The sequence below is a fragment of the Pararge aegeria genome, chromosome 14 (assembly GCF_905163445.1).
Source record: "Pararge aegeria chromosome 14, ilParAegt1.1, whole genome shotgun sequence".
Classification (NCBI taxonomy): Eukaryota; Metazoa; Arthropoda; class Insecta; order Lepidoptera; family Nymphalidae; genus Pararge; species Pararge aegeria.
Window position 1 is genome coordinate 7,325,754 of NC_053193.1, and position 23,517 is coordinate 7,349,270.

Below are 23,517 nucleotides of genomic sequence, written 5' to 3' on the forward strand. Positions count from 1 at the left end.
GTCAACAATTCTAGAGTACCTGCAGACGATAAAGTGGGAAGTTTCTCAATAGCACCACCACATAATATACAAAGACAAATTTAGAAGATTGTTAAAATTGTGATAGTTAACCTAATAAAAAATCTTTGAAAAAGGGAAATTATTTCGGTATTAGGAAAATCTCAGTCGAAATTGAAATTATATTAATATTTCAAATTAAAGCTCTCAAATTACCTCTATGCAGGAATCACTAATCGACGCGATTTTTGCATAAAGATCTTTTTACTCAGTAGAAAGCGAGTTATCCAAGAGAGGAAATATTTTATTTATTGTATGACTCTTCGAGATGGATAAACTTAAAAAGCTTAAACTTGCTAGAATTTAAAATAAACAATTTTTGACGATTAACATAAGCTACATTTTATTCCAATAATGTAATGTAACCTGGAATAATGGATTACATAAATAACAGATAAATATGCTACGACAAGACACACATCGCCATCTAGCCACAAAGTAAGTGAGCTGACTAAATCGTCCGTCAGACGTAAATACTATGTACAAGAAATAAAATTTGCGTTACAGTCGTTAGACAAACAATGGTTAGGTATATTTAAAAACTATATATTTTTGGGATGCATAGTTTCAGAAATCATGAAAACAATAATAAGTTAATTACTGATGTAACTGACAGTAATCGTAAGTTTACTTCTATGCGTACGTTATTCTTAAAGTATATTATTATAACATAAAGGTACGACACTTAGTAAGAGCGGATTAACCGCGGGGAATAGCTAGTAAATAAATAAATTACTTTCTAAAATAGGCACAAACGATAACATAGTCACGCACTATGTACCTTAGGTACTCATACTTTTAGAAGACAATTTTTAAAGAAAAAGGAGCAAAGAAAACGCACTTTGCTTTTTCTATTATTATCAGAAACTTAATCCTTACTAATATTACAACTGCGAAAGTATGTTTGTTGGTTTGCTTGTAATTTTTTTAAGCCTTAGCTAAGCAACCAAAATTAAATTTTAACAAAGACTGAGTTGAAAGGACAGAGAGTAACATAAGCTAATTTATCCCAGGAAAACAAACGTTTCCCCCGGGATTTGTTTGAAAAACTCTTATGAAAATCTTGTACATTTTTGAATGCACTTTTATTGTACACCAAATAAAAAAAGTAGTTACAGGGATATAAACATAGAGCAAGAGAGTACAATTTGGCAGCCTTATCGCTACATAGTGATTTCTTCCAGGCAACCAAAGGTGTAAACGGAAAAAACATGGAAAAGTATTGTATTTAACTAACAATCTGAAACATAAATAATTTAATTCCAAAATCGCTGCCATATGATTTGTAATTTGTTTACATAGTTACTTTATTCACATGATACCCATTATTCTACTTGTTTTTGTTATCTCTTAATTCATCACTTTGGTATATTCATGCGTATGAATATACTATCTAATATGTCGCTTTAAAACTGAGATCTAAAATAAAATATAGTGTGAAAGTTGCAACATATCTGCATTGTCTGGACTGAAATTGAAATTCTGAAATTCGTAGAGCTTTTTGTGACATTTCACTTCCGGAAAGTATAACCGCCATGCTTATTTTTGCCGCCAAGTAGCATTGTTGTGTTCCGATCTGAAGGGCGTAATTGCCGATGTAATTACAGTCACATGAGGCTTAACACCCATGCCTCACGTTGACTTGCAGAGGGCGGAACTCTGCAGGACGTTTCCCTTACATGCCATGTGAAGTGCTGCAATGTATATTGGCGATAGTTTCGCAAATACCATTGGTGCTTTGTCAATTGACAATTATTATCACGATAAAAAAAACACTATCTCCGATCGGTGAAAGAAGAGGTCATCGGTCAACTATTGTGACAACTAATATAGATTAAATCAAGAACATATTATTAAAAAACATAATCAATTGTTAATACTAACTTCGTTTTAATATATTACCCATCAAGATAGCCCGTTGTCACTGCTAAACTATTAAACGAAAGTGGCACATACTTGGTCAACAATGATAATGTCACGTTATCATTTAACTATTTACGTCTACGTCTCATCTTGAAACACTTCACATGTTTTTGAATTCCATTGTTAAAAAACAGTCACTTATTTCAAAGAAACATTTAACGAATATGGCAATGTTTTAACGCGTAAATAAACACGATTACAAAGTTATTTTTCTGATAAGGTTAACATTTTAGTCTACGTGTTTCCCTTTTTTTTTAATAATTATGAAGGTTTAATTGGATTTTATAAATTACATTATTAATATTAACGCAGTAGACCAATATAATGCAATACTAAATCAACGAAATGCCAACATTGTTTTTAAAACATCAAACACATGTATTGTCTTGTTCGAATATATTTTTAAACTATTTCGATAAGTAAGGAATTTATCTTTGCCCCGATTAGATATTGAGCCGTCAAGGATCCTCATTCACTATTTTATGCTGGGAAAGTGATAAGACGCATTTATTTACAGCACAATAAATCATTAAATACGTATGCATTCTTCTTGCAGTTCTAAACCTTAAGCCGGGCTTTTAGCATTAAATTCATTAGCTTTTAGTAAGTGCTTTTTTATTTCGTCTCAACCGATGTAACTACATACATTGGTAGAATATATCATGGGGTAGTAGAGTGTCTCCTGAGCTTGATATTAATTTATTGGTTACTATAATTATATCTAAATCGGTAAGTATCACTTACTACGCGAGAATGAAATGCGAGAAAGCTGTCTAAATTCCATGTGTTAACACGGACTACTCCCTCTTTACTTTATGAATTTATAAGTATTTCATTGTCAAAGAAAGCTATTTTATACTCACTATTTTTTTAAGTGTATAAATGGTATTATTTGAATATAATTTTATTTATTTAACCAATATTTTTAACGATAATTTGCAAATATCTATAAACTCCGTAATACGGCAGACGTTATATTTATACTTATCTAACCTAACAGAAAAATTTGTCTAGTACTCCAACAAAACGGCCTCGAGATTTGGTTGGTTTGTCACTCATAAAGGTACTGTAAAAGCATATCAGCTATTTGTTTAAGATTAAATATATTTTGCTAATCCGTTGTTTGTCATTACGTATATTTATGACGTCAGTAATCCGTCTTTAATAGTCTGACGTAAACTTTTTGACAAAAATGTTTTCAAAAAGGAATATTAAATTTTCTTTAAAAACCAATTTCTTTCTAATGAATCTATCTTAATGAAATGAAAAAATCTTTGTTAACTGTCTCTATTAACTGTTAAGTTATCTAAAATCAACTTAAAATAAACTGTTAACTCTTCTTCTGAAGAGCTAACAGTTTATTTTAAATGACATACATTTACTTACGTCTTACGATACATACATACAGAGTAAGAAGTTTAGATGTAGGTATATTTGGGAGTAATAAAATCTCCTTTTAATCCTCTGTCCCCGAAGCATTAATAGCGGTCTTCTAAGTTTCACTGCTTCGTAAATATGTTTGTGTGAGCGGTGTTTGTGTCATCATCAAAGAGATGAGCAGATTTGATTCCGTCCGTATCTCTTCATACTTTTATGCTCCTAGTGTATCTCTACTTTCTACCGAGGGCAGAAAAACAGATAAAACAAGTAACTGAATATAAAACATTGACGGCTGATTGGCCCAGTTTGCAGCGACCCTGCTTTCTGAGACCAAGGCCGTGAGTTCGATTCCCACTACTGGAAAATGATTGTGTTATGAGCATGAATGTTTTTCAGTGTCTGGGTTTTTATATTTATATTCTAAGTATTTATGTATGTTATTCATAAAAATATTCATCAGTCATCTTAGTACCCATAACAGAAGCTACGCTTACTTTGGGACTAGATGGCGATGTGTGTATTGTCGTAGTATATTTATTGATTTATTTATTTAAAACATACCTACCTGCAATCATGTCTGTACACAGTACTATGTCCAATAGAACTGCTGTACGTAGGTATCCTATGAAGACTGGCAGTCTGATGCAGAGGTGGCCTCAGGAATCCGCTACCTCCATACCCCACTCCCAACATCGGCGATTCCAAAACAGAGCTGTCTAGTACACTCGTCTCATCAGTTTCCTCTTCAATAACCCCAGGTTTATAGAAAATCTTGCCAGCCGAAAGGCCAGGTTTTGAGAGCTTTGTTTCCTTTTGTCCGTCATCTTTCCTCACTTGCATTTCATATGAGGACGAATCTTCGCCACTCATATTTTTGTCTTAATATATATAATACAAATGTGCTAAAAGCTACGGAAATCAAGTCACACGTTCGTGAATTTGAATTTGGTCATAGTTGGTGATCATTTTGGATGCGATGGTGATTGTTTTTTTGAAAATCATTGGAGCGTACCTGTAATAAGAAATAAATTGTTTTCAGAAACTTTCCAAACAATGACCAAAGAATTGTATCTAGGTTGACACGATATTATTTAATTCCTACTAAATACAATTTGGGGTAGTATTAGTAGTCTAATCTTATTCAATGGATAAGTTATTGAGAGAGACATCCATACCGACTAATTTTATAGTGAACATGGTACTTAAATATTTAAAGCCGAAAGATATTTCGGCTTTAAATATTGCCATCTGTTGTCAAGTAGCTGAACTATTACCTACTTAACAAAAATAACCATCAACCAATCAATAAAATCAGCTTATTTTATTCTTAAGAAAATGGATTAAAACACTAGTTAGAGAAAGAAGGTGTACCTACATAACCTAATTGGATAAATGGGGTTAACATTTTTGAAAAAATATTAGTTTTATTAATTAAATATGCTTACTATTTAAGTTATGGGTCCAACATTTGTGTTATGTCACCAAGTTCATATGGTGCAACGAATTATTTACATTTTAGGGTCCTTGAAACTTTCCTTATACTAATCCGCTAGGTATTCGTATGGTGTGTCGCTCGGTCTGTCTGTATCAATGAACCTAAACGAAATTCCTGGTGATGAGCATAGGGAGCGCGGAAAAACTTCTTAATCTCGTGAAAATACAAAAGTACGTCGCAGTACAAGTCAATATGGTAATGTCATCATTACGACGCTTTTACAAACAATATCCTAAGGGTGATTTATTTGATAAGGCGCGATAGCTATTGGCATCTCGTGATTATCATACTAGTTTTTAAAGTCTCCAAATAAAATTGATGAGTACACTTAAAGTACTTACTCTTGTTATGGTAGGGAGTCTACCTACCTACAAATCGCAAACTAAAATCATGATTAAAAATAATAATATATTTTAGCTAACCTATGATGATGAAAATGATATATTACATTTTGAAGTAATAAAATAAACTTTAAAATATGTAATAGACTTTTCTGACTACAATAAAGTCAAAGTCAAAGTCAAAAATATCTTTATTCAAGTAGGCCCTACAGGTGGCACTTTTGATGCGTACATTTCATGAGAATTACACAGTAGTGAGATGATGGCAATAAACATATTCGTAAACTTAAAACTAAAGCTACGAGGGTTCCAAACGCGTCCTGGTCTAAGAAGAAGCCTACAACAAACTTAGCCTGGTGTTTTTTTTGTTATCACCATCTCACATTGTCATTTAAAATTATTAGAAGAGCAACCTGGTTAGAGCAATAATTCACACCCAAGCTTTTTTATCGATAACGTAGTCCTTTATACTATAATAGGACTTTTCTATAAGCTTACATTCTTGACCTTACTCAAATATAAACAAATTCACCTCAATACTTTGATGTTATTTGATTCGTTTGCTTTGGTTACACTATATGTAGAGTCAACAGTGTAGAGAACGAGAATAACAATGCGGTAATGCAAAATGAGCTTCATTCCTCGCGATCACTTATCGTTGGCAATTTTTCTTGAAAATTGTTATCATCCCGTTAGTTCCGGCGTTTTGACACGCCACGTCCTTGCACTCATTAGGATGTGCTCGATCTCCATGACAACTACGGATGCCTTTATTTCCTCCCACTAAGATTGTTCTGTCATATTGCGGAAAACCTCGTAAAATGGTTTAACTTTAATCCCCCCATTATAGGAAGACTGCGGATTATGATCGCATCTCTTAAGTCTGAATTCCGTGGGACTGATTCATGTTTTGTAGTTTAGTCATTTAATTTTGCATTGAAATGCAAATGAAATAAATGAGAATACCCAACATTTGTGGGGCTATGTGTCAGTAACTAAGAAACCATAAACGTACCTATACATGTTTAAATTTTAATAAAAAGAGGTTTTGGCACAAAATAAGCGTGATGCTAATTAGTTTTAAGCTGAAATAAGATACAATACATAACGATTGTTATATATTTTCATCGAGTAAAAAATGGGCTTGAAATATTTACCATAATGGAAAGTCCCAAAATATAAGACTACAGTTGTTAAAACCGCTTAGACCTTTTAAGCGTTGGTCACTGTTGTTCTAATCATTTAATTTAGAGAAAAAGTGTTAAGTTATTTATTGGATGGAGCTTTAATCAATTTGATTCTTATCACACACGATACTGTTGTACTCTCTTACCTATCTAGTTTTTTTTTATTTTGATCTAGGTAGGTACATTTTACCTTCGTTGCAAGGAAATGTCTATTTTTTTAAATCTTGGGCTACTTAGACCAATTTGGCTACTATTAAATTATCAGGATAGCCATTTCTGATAAATAAACTTAAGCCACCGACAAAATCTAAAAGAGAATTAAATTCTGACTAAAGAGTACGTGGGTAACGATTGTGCTATTTAGACTTCGTAATACGTTGGATGATTTTGAGAGTCACTTTCCTTTCTTCACTTTGAGAAATTTTTTCCTCTTTATTATGATCCGCTAATTTCCACACACCACACCACAACATTTTTAATGATTTTTGTAATCTTATACACGATTAGGGCCTTGATTTTTGGAAAATACTATTTTTAACTTAACTGCTCAGAGTTATTTTATTAAATAAAAAAAGGGTCAAATTTGTCGTCACAAATGCATTCTATGCATAGTTACGACTTCAATGCTATACAGAATTACGAAGCCTTAAAATTTCAATGTCATTTCTATGTTGATTTAGTTGTGTAAAGTGTTATGCATAGTGCAAACACAATTTCGGTAGATCTAAAAATAAAACCGAATTGAGAACCCTCATCCTTTTTATTGAAATCCTTTACCTCTGATAAAACTATCGTTAGGATTAGAAATATTTGGCTACATTATTTTTAATAGATTCCTATAAAAGCTGTAAGTTCTCAATTCAGTGCTTTTTTTCTATTTATAAGTTGGTATACTCATATTTTTGATTGACAATTGGATTTGTTAGAGGATATTTTTATTTTAGCTAGTTTCTAGTTTTTTTAACTTTAATCATAAATAGGTGAGATCGGTTGTGCAATTTTAACAGATTATTGAAATAGTTATAAAACAGTTTTTTAACACTTATTTGAATATGTCTTTTTAAATCCATGATATATATGTTATGTATGTCATATTTTGTGACGAGCACTTGTACATAGCCTTATTGGAGTCATTTCCATATCGTGCCCTTAGTTTGCTTGTCTTTGGTAATTAGCTCAATGAACAATGAAACGTGTGACTATGACGTCATAGATCATTACGTCTGTCAAACGTATATCTACCTGTTGCAAAGGCCAGTCTCAATTGCCGTGTCTGACTTGTAATTAATAACGGCTTTAAAGACTAGCGAAAGACTAGTCACGCTCATTTTTATCACTGAATCCACTAATTAAGGACACAGTAGTAACCTAATAATTAGGTAATTTGTAAAAAAATTATGATTTTTAAAACAGATACTCTTGAGTTTCGAAATCAGAATCAGAATTTTTACGATTTCTTAGTGTTGTCTTAATCGTGTTGTTGTGATTTGTAAGATTTGTCAGTTAAAGATACGCAAAGCGATAAATATGGAAAGTTTTAACAGTACCTATAGTTTGAAACACAACTTTGATTTACTCCATTATTCATGAACCCTATTCTACGTGTTAATCTTAATGTTGATACAATAGGTCATAATTCTTGTTCTTTAAATTAGGGATGAGTCCTATTTTCACCGAATCACAGACTCAAATGAGTATAAGAATTTATAATGTGAGGACACGATAAGCTAATGTTTTTGTTTTTCGCAATAGTTAAGGCATTGCAGTTAAGAGCGTTTGGGTGCAAAATGTAGCCATCGTTACGGCTACATAGCAGTCTGAATTTGGACTTTACTACATCTTTAAATTGTAATCCATAGATTCAACAAACTCCTTGTAACCATGCAGACAAAGGTTTGATTTGTAGACGTAGATACTAAATGAGATGATGATGAGAGATGTAGATCAAGAGCTTGAATAATACTGATTGAATTAAACGTGTTAAGAATAAGTCTGGAGTAAAACATAATTAAACCTGGACTGAATGTACGCAATTGTGTAACTTTTAATAATTCAAACAATAATAATTCATAATCGTAGAACCTATTTGCATATTTGTAACAGGAAATTATGACACACGAAATTGTGATTTTGTGAATTGTAGCCATTGTTATTAATGAACACTAGCCACCTATGAAGGTAATCACAGCGTAGAAATGAGAAAGCTATTAATTTTATTTTATTACGTATCTAAAATTTTTATTTATTTATTTATTTATTTATTTTTCAACTTACGACTAGTATTACAGGAATTTTCCTAATGCACTAGCGTAGATACTGAAATGTTTCACCTAAGTAGTTAAGAATACAGAAAAACATCCGAATTTGAATTTAATTATGATAACATAGACAGGTAAGTGTCAAATTATTCAGGTGATTTAGTAAAAACTACCACAAATTAAACAGAAAGATTAGTATTTTTATAATTTTTTATTAGTGTTTTTACCTACACTTGGAGGAATTATCAATTTTATAAATTTAAAATGCATATAAAAATTTTCCGAACCGACTGGATTTGAACCTGCGACTCTCGGGCAATCGCGGCTCAGGCCGCTTTCACCAATTAATTTTTGAATATAATTGTAAGATTAGTACTTTTTTAAATATAATTGCTACGTGTAGTCAGTCTAAAATATTAATCACGATATTAATGAAGAATAGCTATCAAGCACCTTTAAGCTACGCTTGGAGAACCTGGATAGATGAGGAGATCTGTAGTTAAATCTGAGCTAGCGACATAGCGCAACGTGTCGTGAAACTGAAGTTTCATATGGCAGGATAAATAGGTTGGGAAATGTACGTATATAATTAGAAACATAAGATTCTGAAAGGATAACCCCGCATAGAAAATCGCAAAGTTGAAGAATCCCCAACTAAGAAGGCAACATCAAATTAGTCGCAGAAAGCTGCTAGACGTACTCGTAAGCTGCGAAAAAACGGATCTTAGAAAGAACTACTCGTATGTCCAGCGTTGGGTTTGCATCCACGATGATAATGATAACGACCAGAGCATCCAAAGATCAGATGACCAGTTCTTCATTTGATCGCTATTCATTATATTTATACGTGCCTTCGACTTATCAAATCAAAGTACACCCAGTTGAAACTATGACCATCCCAGCAGGAAGTCTCTATTTTGGGAGGCAATTTATTGCGAGTAGCCGGTGCTTTGAGTTCAGACCCTGATTTAATATGATTAGACTTAAATATCCGTTTGCATAACTCTGATCTCATAATGGGATGTGTTTCCTCTGTTACAAGTATATTTTTAAAAGTTTATTTTAATTCCATTTGTCTGGTTTTAACCAACGAATGGGTTTAATTAAACACTATTAGTAAAGTGAGATTACATTTTTTACAAACATAATGAAAAGGCTGGTAACCTGGTGTGCTTTCCTCTGCCCAGGTATATATGCCTTTGCCCCTGAACATCAGCTACGCCAGAGAGTGTACCAACATTTTGCCATTTTATTAAGTATCTTTTCATTAACGTTTCGCGAGATCATCGCAGATGGGAGCTATTACATAATTTACATAAGCGTGGCAAAAATAGCGGGTCGTAGAAGAATTGCAGTAATTCAGACACTACGGAAGATTATAGAAATGGCACAAAAGTATTGAGTTTACTATTTTACTGATTTGGTTTATGTGTGCCTAGTTTGAGAAACTCCACTCGTAGTAATAATCGTAGATAACTTATTCGATCGCATCAGAGTTAACTACGATTTATATAGAATCGGAAGAGCACCATCTAGTTACAGTATTGGGAACAGTAATCTCACTAGATGGTAGAAAATTTCACACTTGGCAACCTGTTTTAAATCTATCTATCTCTATCTATTCTAGATCTATCTAGATTGACGAACGCTTTTGGAAATCGATGTAATCTTTGTTTTAAACATCAATATAATATAATAATAATAATATTTATTTCACTTGGCGCCCTTTAGTTTTAGTTTTGGATTTTACTCACAATCAGCAGTCTTTAGGGTGTGGAATTTAGGGAACCATCCTGAGCTGAGGTTCGAATGAGTCAGACTAGAGATCAACCGGCTATTCTGACACCAAATATATGCACACAACGTTGATTCAATTACGGGGTCATTTTAATTATAATGTCCCTTTCAAAACCTATGTGATTTAAGTGCCAAATGTAGATGTTAAAATCCTAATTGAAAATTATAAACCTTTAAAAACTTCATGCTCCCACATAAAAAATCGCATAAATAAGTAGGTAGAAAAGTACGTTAACGTTATAATCAACTTAAATCCCGTTGAGCAAACATTTCGCATTAAGGTTTAATAATAGTAGATTATAAATCAAGAACTGTTAAATTGCATTTTACAGTCGATGCGGTGTTAGGCGCATGAGCTAAAAGCGAATGCGCTAAGAAAGCCGAGAGTGTTACAAGTAATGTACCATACGTGTTTCATAAGAGGATTTTCATCACACTTGCGAGGAAAAAACAGGATAAACTTTTAAATACAAAATAACTGACCATTTTTCAAGTTTTTCCACTGTACGAAAGTTTGCAAGGCCACTTTCTAGATTTCGGAAAAGATTATTCACTCGCCATTGGTACCTCGATTATTATTCCTCGATTATATAAAATCTACTATTGCTCTACTTTCCAAATTAAACTGGACATTTTAAACTATTACCAATAGACCAAAAAGCAAAAATATTAATGACGGAAACCGGCGTGCGGCTTTTTTCGCGCGCCAAGATAAGTCGATGTACAGCCAGCATCGTTCTTTGCTTACGGCCTATATTAAAAAGCAAAGGAAGAAGAAGTATATTAAAAATATAATAAACGTAGTATTTTCGGAAACATGTCTTAACATAACTAATTTGATAAATTGTAACGTTTATTTTTCACGTAAGTAGTAAAAATAGTTCGAGGCAATGCCTACTAATTTAAGTCGCACAAAACTTCTTTGTTGGTTAAAAAAGAATCTGTATTACTCGGCTAAATTAAAAATGGTCTATTCGCATACATATAACTTGCAGTGAGGTACAAACTAAACTTAATCGGGACATCACAAATAAAGCACAAGTACGGTAATTTTAAATAAAACACGCGTGTCTAATATCTTGGATTATGAGCTTTATATAGATATAATAAGGGCCACGTTACGAGCAAGTGTGATGAAAATAAAATAGAATTTACATTGAAAAAACGAGTTATTATGGATTCTCTAGCCATTGTTAAACCTATAGACAATAGACATCAAAACATTACTATCCTGTTAAATAAAATTCATGGCTATTGGCGGTACTTTAAAGTATAACTACGAAATGTAATACCTACGGATGATAAGTCGTTGAAAAGCTATTTATTTACCCATAAATAACTTTGAGATTTGTATAGCGGAATAAATAAGTCTGATGTCAAATTAGCTTTTAGTGTTGGTTTAAAAAAACAAAGATCTGTTTAACTCGAAATATCTATAACAACATACATAAAATCACATCTTTACCGATAAATAACTTTAAGATTTGTAAATGAATAAACAAGTCTGAGGTCAAACTAGCTTTTAATATTGGTTAAAAAAATAAAACACTGTTTAACTCGAAGCATATATCAACAACAAAAAAAATAACACACCTATATCTTCTTTCTAAATACTGGTTCTGAATAAAAAAAAAGTTGTCATAAAATGAAAACAGATATAATAAACACATTGCATGTTTATGACAAAAGTTTATTTAAAATTAATAATTAGGCTTCTACTTACGTATTAATTTTAAAATTAAAGTCAAAAATTTTATAGTCTAAAATGTTTGTAGTAGTTAGGCGTTATCAGATAAAACTCTTGTGATTACATTTAATTAAATTACGTGTCATCAATGTATAAGAAGATCTAATTTACACTGTATGCACCCACGTGATATTTTGAAGACAGCTGATTTCGACAAACAAGTCCTTTTTATAGATAAAAATCAGCAAAACAGTTTTATAACCCCAAATTTTTATACTTACCATCTCTAGTTTCCAAGTAGACAATTTGAACTAAACATCGAACATATTCAAAACAAACAATTGTCACATTCATTGCATCAAAACATGGTATATTTTTATCATCGGTTGATCAACAGTTCATGTCATACTGGCTGATAAGATTTGAGGTTATCAACGGTATTGTATCGTAAACTTTCACATCACAGATAAAAAAGTCCCTTTCGCTCCAGGATTGGAGTTATCCTTTGCGTGCGATCAGAACGCCAGGATAGCTATGACTGGCAGGCGTGCAATGGTACCTAAGCCAATTGTGAACCGACTTTATTTGTTAACTAGCCACGCGCTCGGAAACAATTGACGGTGTTTCACTGTTAGCCTCTGCAGATAAGATTTAAATGTCCGTTTTAGGTACATGTTTACAACAAGAACTATAATTAAATACTAAATCAGCGTAAAAAATGGTAATGATTTCAAAATTATCATAATGATTGCTATCTAATTGATTGGAATGGGCTATCTAGATTCAATTTCTATGCAATACAATATAATATAATGCAATGCATAGGCTTACAGATTGTTAATATGAATATTGTAATAAATAAATAAAGATTTATTAAAATTTAAATGCCTATTTTAGGCACATGTTTACGATAAGAACTATAATTAAAAACTAAATCTGCGTAAGAAAATAGTATTTATATTTCCAAAATTATCATAATGATTGCTATGATTTATGTAATTGATTGAAATGGATTCAATGCATATGCAACAAAGACTGTACAGTATATTAAGGTTTAAATGCCCATTTTAAGTACGAAACACTAAATTGTTTTTTTGTGGCGTGTAGTGAAGGCAGATCAGAATACCTACAGTTGTCGGGTGACAAGAGGAGAAGACTCTTCTCTCCTCCTCCCTTCTTGCGGGTATCGTACGAGGTGACTAAAGCAACATAATAGAGAACGGACATAACCTTCCTCTGTGCTACAACTACAATCGACTGCGATCACTAAACTTTTCGCCCAGCGTGATTATGGGCGAACCCTCCCGCTATGAGAGGCCTTTACTACAGCGGTGGACTTTTATAGGCTAAAATGATGATGATGATAATTGTTTGGTATGTCGAGAGGCTTTGGCCGTGGCCATTACCACCCTACCAACAAAGACGTGCCGCTAAGCGATTGTTTGAGTGTTCCGGTGCAATGTCGCGTAGAAACCGACTAGGGGTATGACTACCAAACTACCCAACAGGTTGGACCGCTACCATGTTAGATCATCACTTACCTCCAGGTGAAGTTACAGTCTAACGACTGGTAGTCCAATAAAAAAAATAAAAAAATGTTTCTTTCGTATATATTTATAATTTCTATGATCAAAAAGGCCTATCTGGGTTCAGTGCATATGCAAAAAAAGGCTTTGATGGATTGTAAGTATGAATATTCTGATACATTCCCAACCAATAATACCTACAAAAAAATTATCAGTAGCTCTTTTTCAAAGAAATAAAAATTTGAATTTATTGTCAAAGGATTGCAAATACAACTAGTAATAGTTAAATTATAATGATTTATTTAAAAGTATATCAAAATGGCATAACGCTAGGTACTGTAATAGTTCTCCGATTGCTACAAAAAAAATATATTAATATATTTAGGTGATCTATAACAAATAATTTGTCTTGTTTGTTATTTTATATGTCTCGAGGCATTGATTTATTGTTATTTATTTATTTATATGTTACTGGTTTTTGTCTGTAGACAGACATTTCATTGACCTTAATGATTAGTGACATTTCATTGACAATAATATTTTTATAACAACCTAATGAGATGTCAAATGAACTATTAATGATAAATGAATAATTTAACCTAACTTTTTTAAATATATTCCATTTACAGGGTCATGAATTGATGATGCAGCCTTAAGTGCAGTGCCAAGGAAATGCCTATTCACTCTTTATAGGCCTTCGTAGCTTGCCTATACCTACCAAAATAGGCAGCTACATCTTAACGGCTAGCATAAGTACTTAAAGTACAGTTAAAGTGCATCTTTTGATAAAACAAAATAAAAAAACTAGTCCACCTGCCAAAGCGGGGAAAGGGTTTAGCCCAGTTTAACATTATTTCGGTAACTCACACACAGCTGTGACAGCTTAGTGGGTAAGGCTAGGTTTCCCTTTGGAAGGGACAGAGTTCAATCCCCGACACACAGCTCTACTCAGAACGCACAAAACGCACACAACGCACAAAAGTACACTTTTCAGAGTTTGCTTTTGTGCGTTTTAATTTAAGTAATTAAAATATCACTTGCTTTAATGGTGAAGGAAAACACCGTGATGAAATCTTCATGCCTGAGAGTTTTCATAACGTTCTCATAAAAGGCCTGTGAAGTACACCAATCATAAGGCCAACATACCTCAATAATAGGGCTAACGAATGCAAAATAGTTTTTTCAAATAACTATGAGTAAATATAGGTAGTTGATATAACATTATCCTATCCTCGATCTCTTTTTTATATCCACTACGAATTAATGAGGTAGTTATACTCAACGACAAATCGCTTGGCACCATGCAATTTGGCAACCAAATTAAGACCAGAAAAATATAGAGAAATACTCAAATTGCCTCTGCTGGGAATAGAACCTGCAACCTCCCACTCGTAGGACATCAGCAGGGCTAGCACGGGCAGGAGATAAATATTATATCCACCGATTATATCCCCTGACAAGGGATATAATTAACGTGTCCACCTGCTAAAGTACGGGAACATGGAATAGAAGTTTACCCCCATTTATTATAACACATATATTATTTGGATTTTATTTCCACTTGTGCGCCAGTGCTCTGAAAGTTTATAAAGCTGTGAGAGAAGATAATTTCTTATCCTTTCCCCGGGGATATAATTGTGCCGGGGATAAATCGTGCCCATGCTAGCGGTGCTGGGAGGCCTTTAATAGACTGATGATAACGTCAATAAAGCCATTCCAGTCCTTGCTCTAACAAAAATTGCGACCATTGCCAACTAAAGTCGGAATTACCTAACAAAGCGGACGGGATGTTGGCGGCCAAGGCAACACTTAGATTAGCCTTTGTTTGGCTATCAACAGGCAAGAACTAGGAACGTGAATAAATACACAACCACAACGACTTAGGCACGAGTAAATCCATAGACTTTATCATCTTCATTATTAAAGCATTACCGGCCCAATACAGGACACGGGTCTCCTTTCAGAATGTGAAAGGCTTAGGCCGTAATACACCACGCTGGTTAAGTGCGGATTAATAGAATTCACACGCCCTTGCGTACATTAGGAAGAACTCTCAGGCATGCTGGATTACTCACGATGTTTTCCTTCACCTAAGTGATATTTAATTTCTTATTTATTATTTAACGGTTCGCGGCGACTGAGTTCTATCCCCGGCACGCACCTCGTAACTTAACTTGCTTAAACGGTGAAGGAAAACAAGGTGAGGAAGCAACTTGCCTGGAAGTTCTCCTTAATGTTCTCACAGGCACATGGCTAGCACGGTGACTACGGTTGAAATCCTTCTCGTTCGACATTACGTAATACGCCAATAAAAAAGCTTTTTCATTTTGTTTATTTTAACTTTAAAGAAGTAAAATAACAATTTATAAATAAAATAACTACAATATATACTACAAAACGATTTAAATTTTTACATGGAACTATGGAATTAATTCTTGAAGTAAATCAAACCTCACTATACGATAGAGGCGTTTAAAGTCTACCAACACTTTACAACACATGGCCAGCACGGTGACTACGGCTGAAATCCTTCTCGTTCTGAAGAAGGAGCTCTTCTCGAGCCCCGTGCCCTGTAGTGCGCTGATAAAATTTAATGGGTTAATCCTGAAAAACCCAAAAATGAACATAAATATATTTACAAATAAAACATAATCAAACCGGCCGGTGGATGCTTGTCACTGTTGTATAAGTATAACTCGTTTTTTTCTATTCCATGGTAGCGACTTATTTTAATAAAACATACTGCAATAACTAAAAAAAGGTGATGTTGAGTCCGCTAACCTAAAGTGTACAACAACAAAACTAGATATTTATGATGTAATCATGTAGCTACGAAGGGATTTAGTTACGAGTAAGTTTTCGGCTCGATGACACCCGGCGAGAGTATTCGTGGGAAATAATTTGCAATTTAAATCAACAAACACTATAATTTCTCCATAAACATTTTTTGGATAAAGAAGATACCTCCGAACATCATCTATCACATTCTCATTTATTTGAAAACTCAATTAAAGTTCTCAAATAAAAATGAAGTAAAATATTTTTAGATGGAAGCGATCACTGCACTATATTACGGTTCAGCGATAACGCCAAACAAAGGTTATGTATACCACAACACAAATCTTTCAAACAAACAAAAGGATTCGATCTTATTATCAAAGATTTGATAATAAGATCGATACCATTTTTTTTTGTAGTATTTAGATGCTAAGCATAAGATCTTACTCCCAAAGCTCAATTTGTTACAAAGAATTTATTCTCATAATCAATAGTAAGTGCAATATTTAAACACACTATAACAGCATTTATGACAATTTTGGAGAAATACGGAAAACGTACCGAATCAAGGCTACGGTAGGCCACGCTTAGGCGGATATTTGTTTGCCTATATCAATGGTCAAGAGCGAAGATCCTTCTTAGAGACAACGCACACACGCGACTTTTAATAATCTTTAAAAATAACGAACCGTAAATTTAGATTAGGAGGAAATAAGATTCTCGATATATAGATAAAATAATTTTATTTAAAAATTGCACTCGGAAACAACACAAGAAAACTGAAAGTTTTGATGGTTGTGAAGTAGGCTATTAATAAACATTGATAGCGAGTGATTTACATTTGTCCTTTGTAAAGATCGTTATATAAGAAGTAACAGTGCTAACAATCGTGTCGAAAAAAGAAACCTCGTGGAAATGTCTTTGATGTCGTAACATTGCTGCTTAGTTATCAACGCAGGTAAAATTCAATATACACCAGCGACTTTTGGCAAAAGATTTTAGCGTATTTTGAAACATAGCGGACGTGTCGACGGTCAAGGTAAGTAAGCCATTGTTAAACAATCGAGAGGTAAGATCGAAAAATGCTAAACAGACAAGATGAGGAAGGCTGCGAATGAAATGGACGCAAAGGTTGCATTGCCTGCTAATTCTTATTTAATCAGATTATAAATAAAAAGTTTAAGTTATAAAATACAGTTTTACAAAAGTCAATAAGTTTTAATAACGTAACTAAATACAATTAACTAAGAAATAACGTAGGTACACTAAAAAAACAGTAGGTACACTTTAATTTCACTAAATTACAGAAAGTAGTAGACGTAGGAAAAATTTGGAGAAGGTTATACTCACTTGAAAATACTTTTGAATTGATATCTTAACTATTTTCTGTTTGTTAAAGTAAGAATATTTTATTTTCCATATTTATACTACATTGACGGCCGATTGGCGCAGTGGGCAGCGACCCTGCTTTCTGAGTTCAAGGCCGTGGGTTCGATTCCCACAACTGGACAATATTTGTGTGATGAAAATGAATGTTTTTCAGTGGCTGGGTGTTTATCTATATATTATAAGTATTTATGTACCTATATTATTCATAAAAAATTATCATCAGTTATCTTAGTACCCATAACACAAGCTACGCTTGGGACTAGATGGCAATGTGTGTATTGTCGTAGTATATTTATTTATTTATTATACTGATATAAAAATATTTATTTATTAGTACCTAACTAACTATTAGTTATTTTGTATAATTATTACTACAGTTAATTTAATCCATCAATTTTAATAAATGATTACTAAGTCTCGTAAAGTATATAAATATATAGAATAGAATAGAATAGAATAGAATCGAACGAAACTGAGTATAGAACCAAAATTACATAATATGACGAAAAAAAAATTTATTTTGTTTATTTTACCAGTAAAGAAGTAAAATAACAATATGTTAATAAAATAACGATAATAAATACTTTAAAACGATTTCAATTTTTTACATGGAAACCTAATTATTTAAGTAAATCAAACCTATACGATAGGTTCTAGGGTAAAGAAAATGAAGATATCGTTATGATTAACTTATGAAAAATTAAAGTGTAAGTATATTATTAAGAGTAAACATATTTCCTTTCTGGGTCTTAGCGAGACGTTTGAAACCACGGCTAAACCGTGGTGGTTTCTTTGGTGCTAAAAGTAAATGTAAAGTTTTTAATCATTAGTGGAATGATTTTTTTAAATGATTGATAAAAAAAAATCTGTATGTGTGTAGTCCAACAAATCACAATAGCAACGATTACGTCCTCTACGTGTCAACTGTCAACGATGGATCACCGTAACTCGACGAACCAAGAGCAACGCGATTATCAAATTACGGTCCCCACCATTGCTCTTTCGACTGTCACGAGTTCCCAGTGTCACGGCCGATGCTCTTTCCGGGCGACCTCAGGTGCATCCCGGTCGAGGGTCTATGCTGGAAATGAAAAAATCTATTTGACACTCAGTTCATATCAAATTGGTATAGGTCGCGTTATGTAAAAAGAACTCTTTTTTTTTTTACTTTAAGTATCTCACCTACTATACTACTATGATGATGTAATCTAGACGGTAGCGGGCTTATTTGCTTGTTTAGACGCTTATATTAAACACATAACCCTCATCGGTTTTTCCGCAGCATCTTACTGGAATACTTAATCGCTTGTCGGCACGTATTTCTCGTTACTTGAACAGGCCAAAGAACATTCAGAATTTAAAAATCCCAAATTGCACCTGCTGGGGATAGAACCCAAGAACTCCACTCATAAAACTACAGCGTTCACCACTGCGCCAGGGAGGACTGCGATAGCTCTGACGGAAATGGAATTACAACTTCAGATTACTTTCAATAGATCATGTTCTTTAGGTGTCATGAAGCTTTTTACTAGCACTCAGTACTATTACTGTTTTTACACGCTTTATAGCTTCATTTGTATGTTTGTTTGTAACCGACTTCTTTGGGCGCGATTTTGACCCACTTTAAACGGTCAGATTTCTTTCAAACTTTGTAGACATATCGAGGACCGATGACAATACACTAATCTGAAAAGATTATTCCAATTTTCACTATAAAAAATAAGATTTTTTACTAATTACTACAGCGCCATCTAGACCCAAATGTAAAAAACCTATGGCGTTCGCGTACCTAACAAATTCCACAGAAAACATTAAGCTACTAGATGGTAGAGGGCGTTAGCTATTACTTTTTAATGGCCTGTTTTAAATAATAATTAGAACTTGTATTTTGAGAGACGGGCACACTGAATAAAAAAAAATATATTTTATCTCTTTAACGGTGGATGGGTTACCGATTAATTTTGCTCTAATAAAAATAATAGATCAAGAAAAACTAAATCGCTATTATGAATAAACTAAAAGAAAGAAATTAGTTTAGTTTTTTATACCAAGCGTGTTTTTTTTAGTTTGTTTGAACTATTTAATTATTCTTGTATGTTTCCTATTGTGTTGTGTTGCAATAAAGTTTTTCTATTCTATTCTCACCAGGTCATTTAGTATACTATTATATCACTCTCATTCATGTAATTTTTTGATGTTTTGGCAAGCATCAGAGCTTTTTATAACGAGTCTACGCTCTATACTCCCAAAAAACACACCAATATTCGTTTATCTGAAGTAGACATATTTTATAAGCACTTTAGAAATATCAAGTCTGTCTGCAGTGACTTTACCGATGATTCGGAAGACAGGTCTGCTATTTCTCAGAGCACTTTTAATAAGTCTACGTCCTGTTCTCGTATCTCAACAAGAAACAAAACCAAATATCGTTTATCTCACGTAGGCCAAATTTTATAAACACTTCTGAAACGTCAAGTATGTCTGATAGTAGTTACTCTACCACCGGATCGGAAGGCAGACTCTACTGAAAAGTATAGCCCGCAACAAACGCAACAGTCGCTCTTTTTCAGCATCAATTATTTCGAATTTTAGTTTGAAGAGAATCGTTCTCAATCCACAAGTAACGGCCCAATAAATCACAGGCTTCTTTTCAGACCGTAGTCTATTCCACTGGCTTGTTGGGGGGATTATTATTTTAAATAACGTATATTTCAGTTTTCCTATAAGCAACCACCTATTTACACGTGAATGTGTGTACGGACTCGTATATGTGTGTGTATGTGAATTATTTTTTTAACATTATCTAGAACTATAACCTTCTCCTGTTGAGTTAATAAATCCGTGACCCTTTTAGACTGCGTAATTTTTATGAAAACTATGCACAGTAATTTCTTAGTCATAAAAAGTCGTGGAATAAAGCCATTATTACATATGAATACTGCAATTCCTCAACGAGTTAGGGGTACCCTTTTCAAAATAGTCATACATATTTAGACAAGGTTGGCTAAACCAACGTTATAAGTGGGCAAAGCGGGCTAACGATTATCGTTAATATTACGAGTGTTTCTTGCTAGAAAATGGTACTCATTTTTCCAGCGTATATAAGCCGGGAAAATAAATACGTATTAAGGTAGATGTAGCAATGTAATTTCCCTTAAAATTCTGAATTATAATAATCTGATGACAGAGCAAAGATGAAACTCATGATTTAACTCATATAAACAATGATTTAAGATGTTACTAATGCTCACTGGGTAGGTACAAAAATACATTCTTTCTAAATCCGTTTGTTTGTGTGTTTTTTGAATACTCTATTGCATACACCAATTGTATACATAGTAAACACATATAATACAGTATAAACAGAATATAAAATGAGGCGTGCAAAGGCGGTCTTATTGCTTAAGCGATCTCTTCCAGACAACTTTTGACGTTAGGAAAAACGAAGAAACGGGTTGGTGCAGCAATTTATGTTTAAAATATACATATATATAAAAATAATAATAAACTACTCACTCATAAATCCTAATACTCCACATATATAATACATACTAAATATAAAAGTATATAAATATTTAAGTAGTATACTACGTTCTATAATATTACATAGATAAGAAAAGGTTTTCCAAACGCTTCTTGAAGATATTGACGTATGTCTGCAGGCAGGGAATTCCAGAGTCTGACACAGTTAACCGTAAAAGAGTTTACCGTATTATTGATTAATTATATTTTTTAATTTAATAAAAAGTTGTCAAAGTTAGCTTCCGCCATCTAGTGATAGATAAATAAACATAGTAGGTACTAGTATATTATCTGTCTATTCACCACTAGATGGTAGTATACAAATTGTAATATTTAACTTTCTTACAAAAATTTCGCCAACTAAACAACAACTCTCTCTTATATGACTTGTGTCATAATAAATATGACTGTATTACCTTAACCCGAAAACTTTGTTATAGAATACCATTTAGAACTCCAATACGAAAGAATCGAATGCATCAGCTTTTTGCTACTACTATGTGTCGCACCAATGCAGGCAAGCGTTCTCCATTATTTAGAATGACACAATCATATAACGAAAACTTTAATAATATAGACATTTTTTCTACGCGAATAGGCGCCTTTAAGAAGTTGGTCATAGATCGTTTAAAATAGTCTTAAAATTAAATTTATATACTAGTATTCCGGGTGATAATCAATTATTGTTACAGGCAAAGTTTTGCGATCACAAGATATTCATAAATAATATTATTATTATTAAACTCTTTATTTGTATACCACAACATTTAAAATGTAACAAAAACAGAAACATCGAAAGAAGTAGTAATACAGATCGAAAGAAGTAATATTACAGATCTCCTTCTAATATTTTTTTTTGTTTGTATTTTTGTAGAAAATGTTGCAACAATAATGTTTTATTAGCTTTTGAATAAGCCCCATTAACAAATATTTCTTGTAATATGTGGTTTACGCAGTTGACGCCGCAGTGAGTAATTATTTGTACTATGGATACCATTGTGTAATGTGATACTGTGTTGTTGTTTGTGAACCCAAATAAATAAAATAAAAATAAAATAAAACTATTACGTGCAAAAGACTTCGTTTTTTGGTGACGTTAAATCAAAGATAATAAACAGAATACAAGTTATATTATTTCAGAGATCAGTGTTAACCGGACTAAATAAAACAACTGAGTTGAAAATGAGGAAGTAAGAGATATGAGATCGTTGAGGTAGAAAATCTATAAAAATCTTCCCAAATTATTACAGAGATTTAATGTGATTAACATATTATTCAAATTAAAAACGAAAAATGCATATTAACACTTACATTAAAGTTACCTATTAAATATAAGTAACACATATAAACTGGAGTAGATCCGAAAGTTAGGATGTTATAGGTTTCAGGTGCGGGTTTATTAAAATCACCAATTTCCTCAGTTCCATGATATCCTTGTATATTATGCTCATGACAGACATCTGTATCTCAAGCGTAGACAACTTCAGTTTTATTTCAATTAACTCTCGATTAAATGTTTCAATATCTTTAACTAGTTTCTTTAACTTTTCATTAGATTCATTAAAATGTTCTTTAAAATATTTATGTATATTCATAATGTACAGTAACAATAAACTCTATCTAATAAATACATTTTAATGATTTGATAATTTTTTTTATAATCAGGTAAATGATTGATTAAGTTTTTTTACTAAAAGATAAGCTTGTTTGTTTTATACGCGTAATTCATTATTACGCACGCATTATTCATTTTATATGGTAGTGTAATAACTTACTGATAGGTAGGTACTTACCTAGCTATTTATCTTTTTTATACATTGATATTATTATCAGGACAGGCCGAGACGCACGTAAAATTAATGGAGTACCATTGCAGTGGAAAGTAAGACGGTATAAGTCTAAGTAGGGATGATGACAGCAAAATAGAAAATGAAAAGGGTAATAGGGATTGCTTATTGTAGAGCCACTGACACTGACACCAATTTAAATTATTATTATCAATACCTTAAAGTACTATGAATTTGTTTATTATTAGTGACTACCATGTTCATATTATAAGTTTCTTAAGTATTTTTCTTTGAGCAAGGATATTTTTTACTTACTAATTACATTATTATTATTACAGCCGACTGTTACTAAAGTGATTAACTGGTTGAGCCATTTTGTATGGCATAAGC

At 32.7% G+C, this 23,517-nt stretch overlaps 1 protein-coding gene across 6 annotated transcripts in view; it reads right to left on the reverse strand.

Moving 5' to 3' along the window:
• LOC120629154 (G protein-activated inward rectifier potassium channel 3-like) overlaps positions 1–12,626 on the reverse strand; it is a 33,844-nt gene extending 21,218 nt beyond the window's left edge. Inside the window, exons 1-2 of one of the 6 annotated variants that reach the window (XM_039897960.1) lie at positions 12,407–12,626; positions 3,926–4,372 (exon numbers count right to left, since the gene is read on the reverse strand). In XM_039897960.1, the coding sequence (XP_039753894.1) occupies positions 3,926–4,230 (305 nt within the window). In that variant the 5' untranslated portion in view covers positions 4,231–4,372; positions 12,407–12,626. Of the gene's footprint in view, positions 1–1,941; positions 2,191–3,925; positions 4,373–12,406 lie in introns of those variants that run through there. The other 5 variants (XM_039897963.1, XM_039897961.1, XM_039897962.1 and 2 more) reach the window with 5 other exon arrangements.
• Between the last annotated feature and the right edge of the window lie 10,891 nt (positions 12,627–23,517).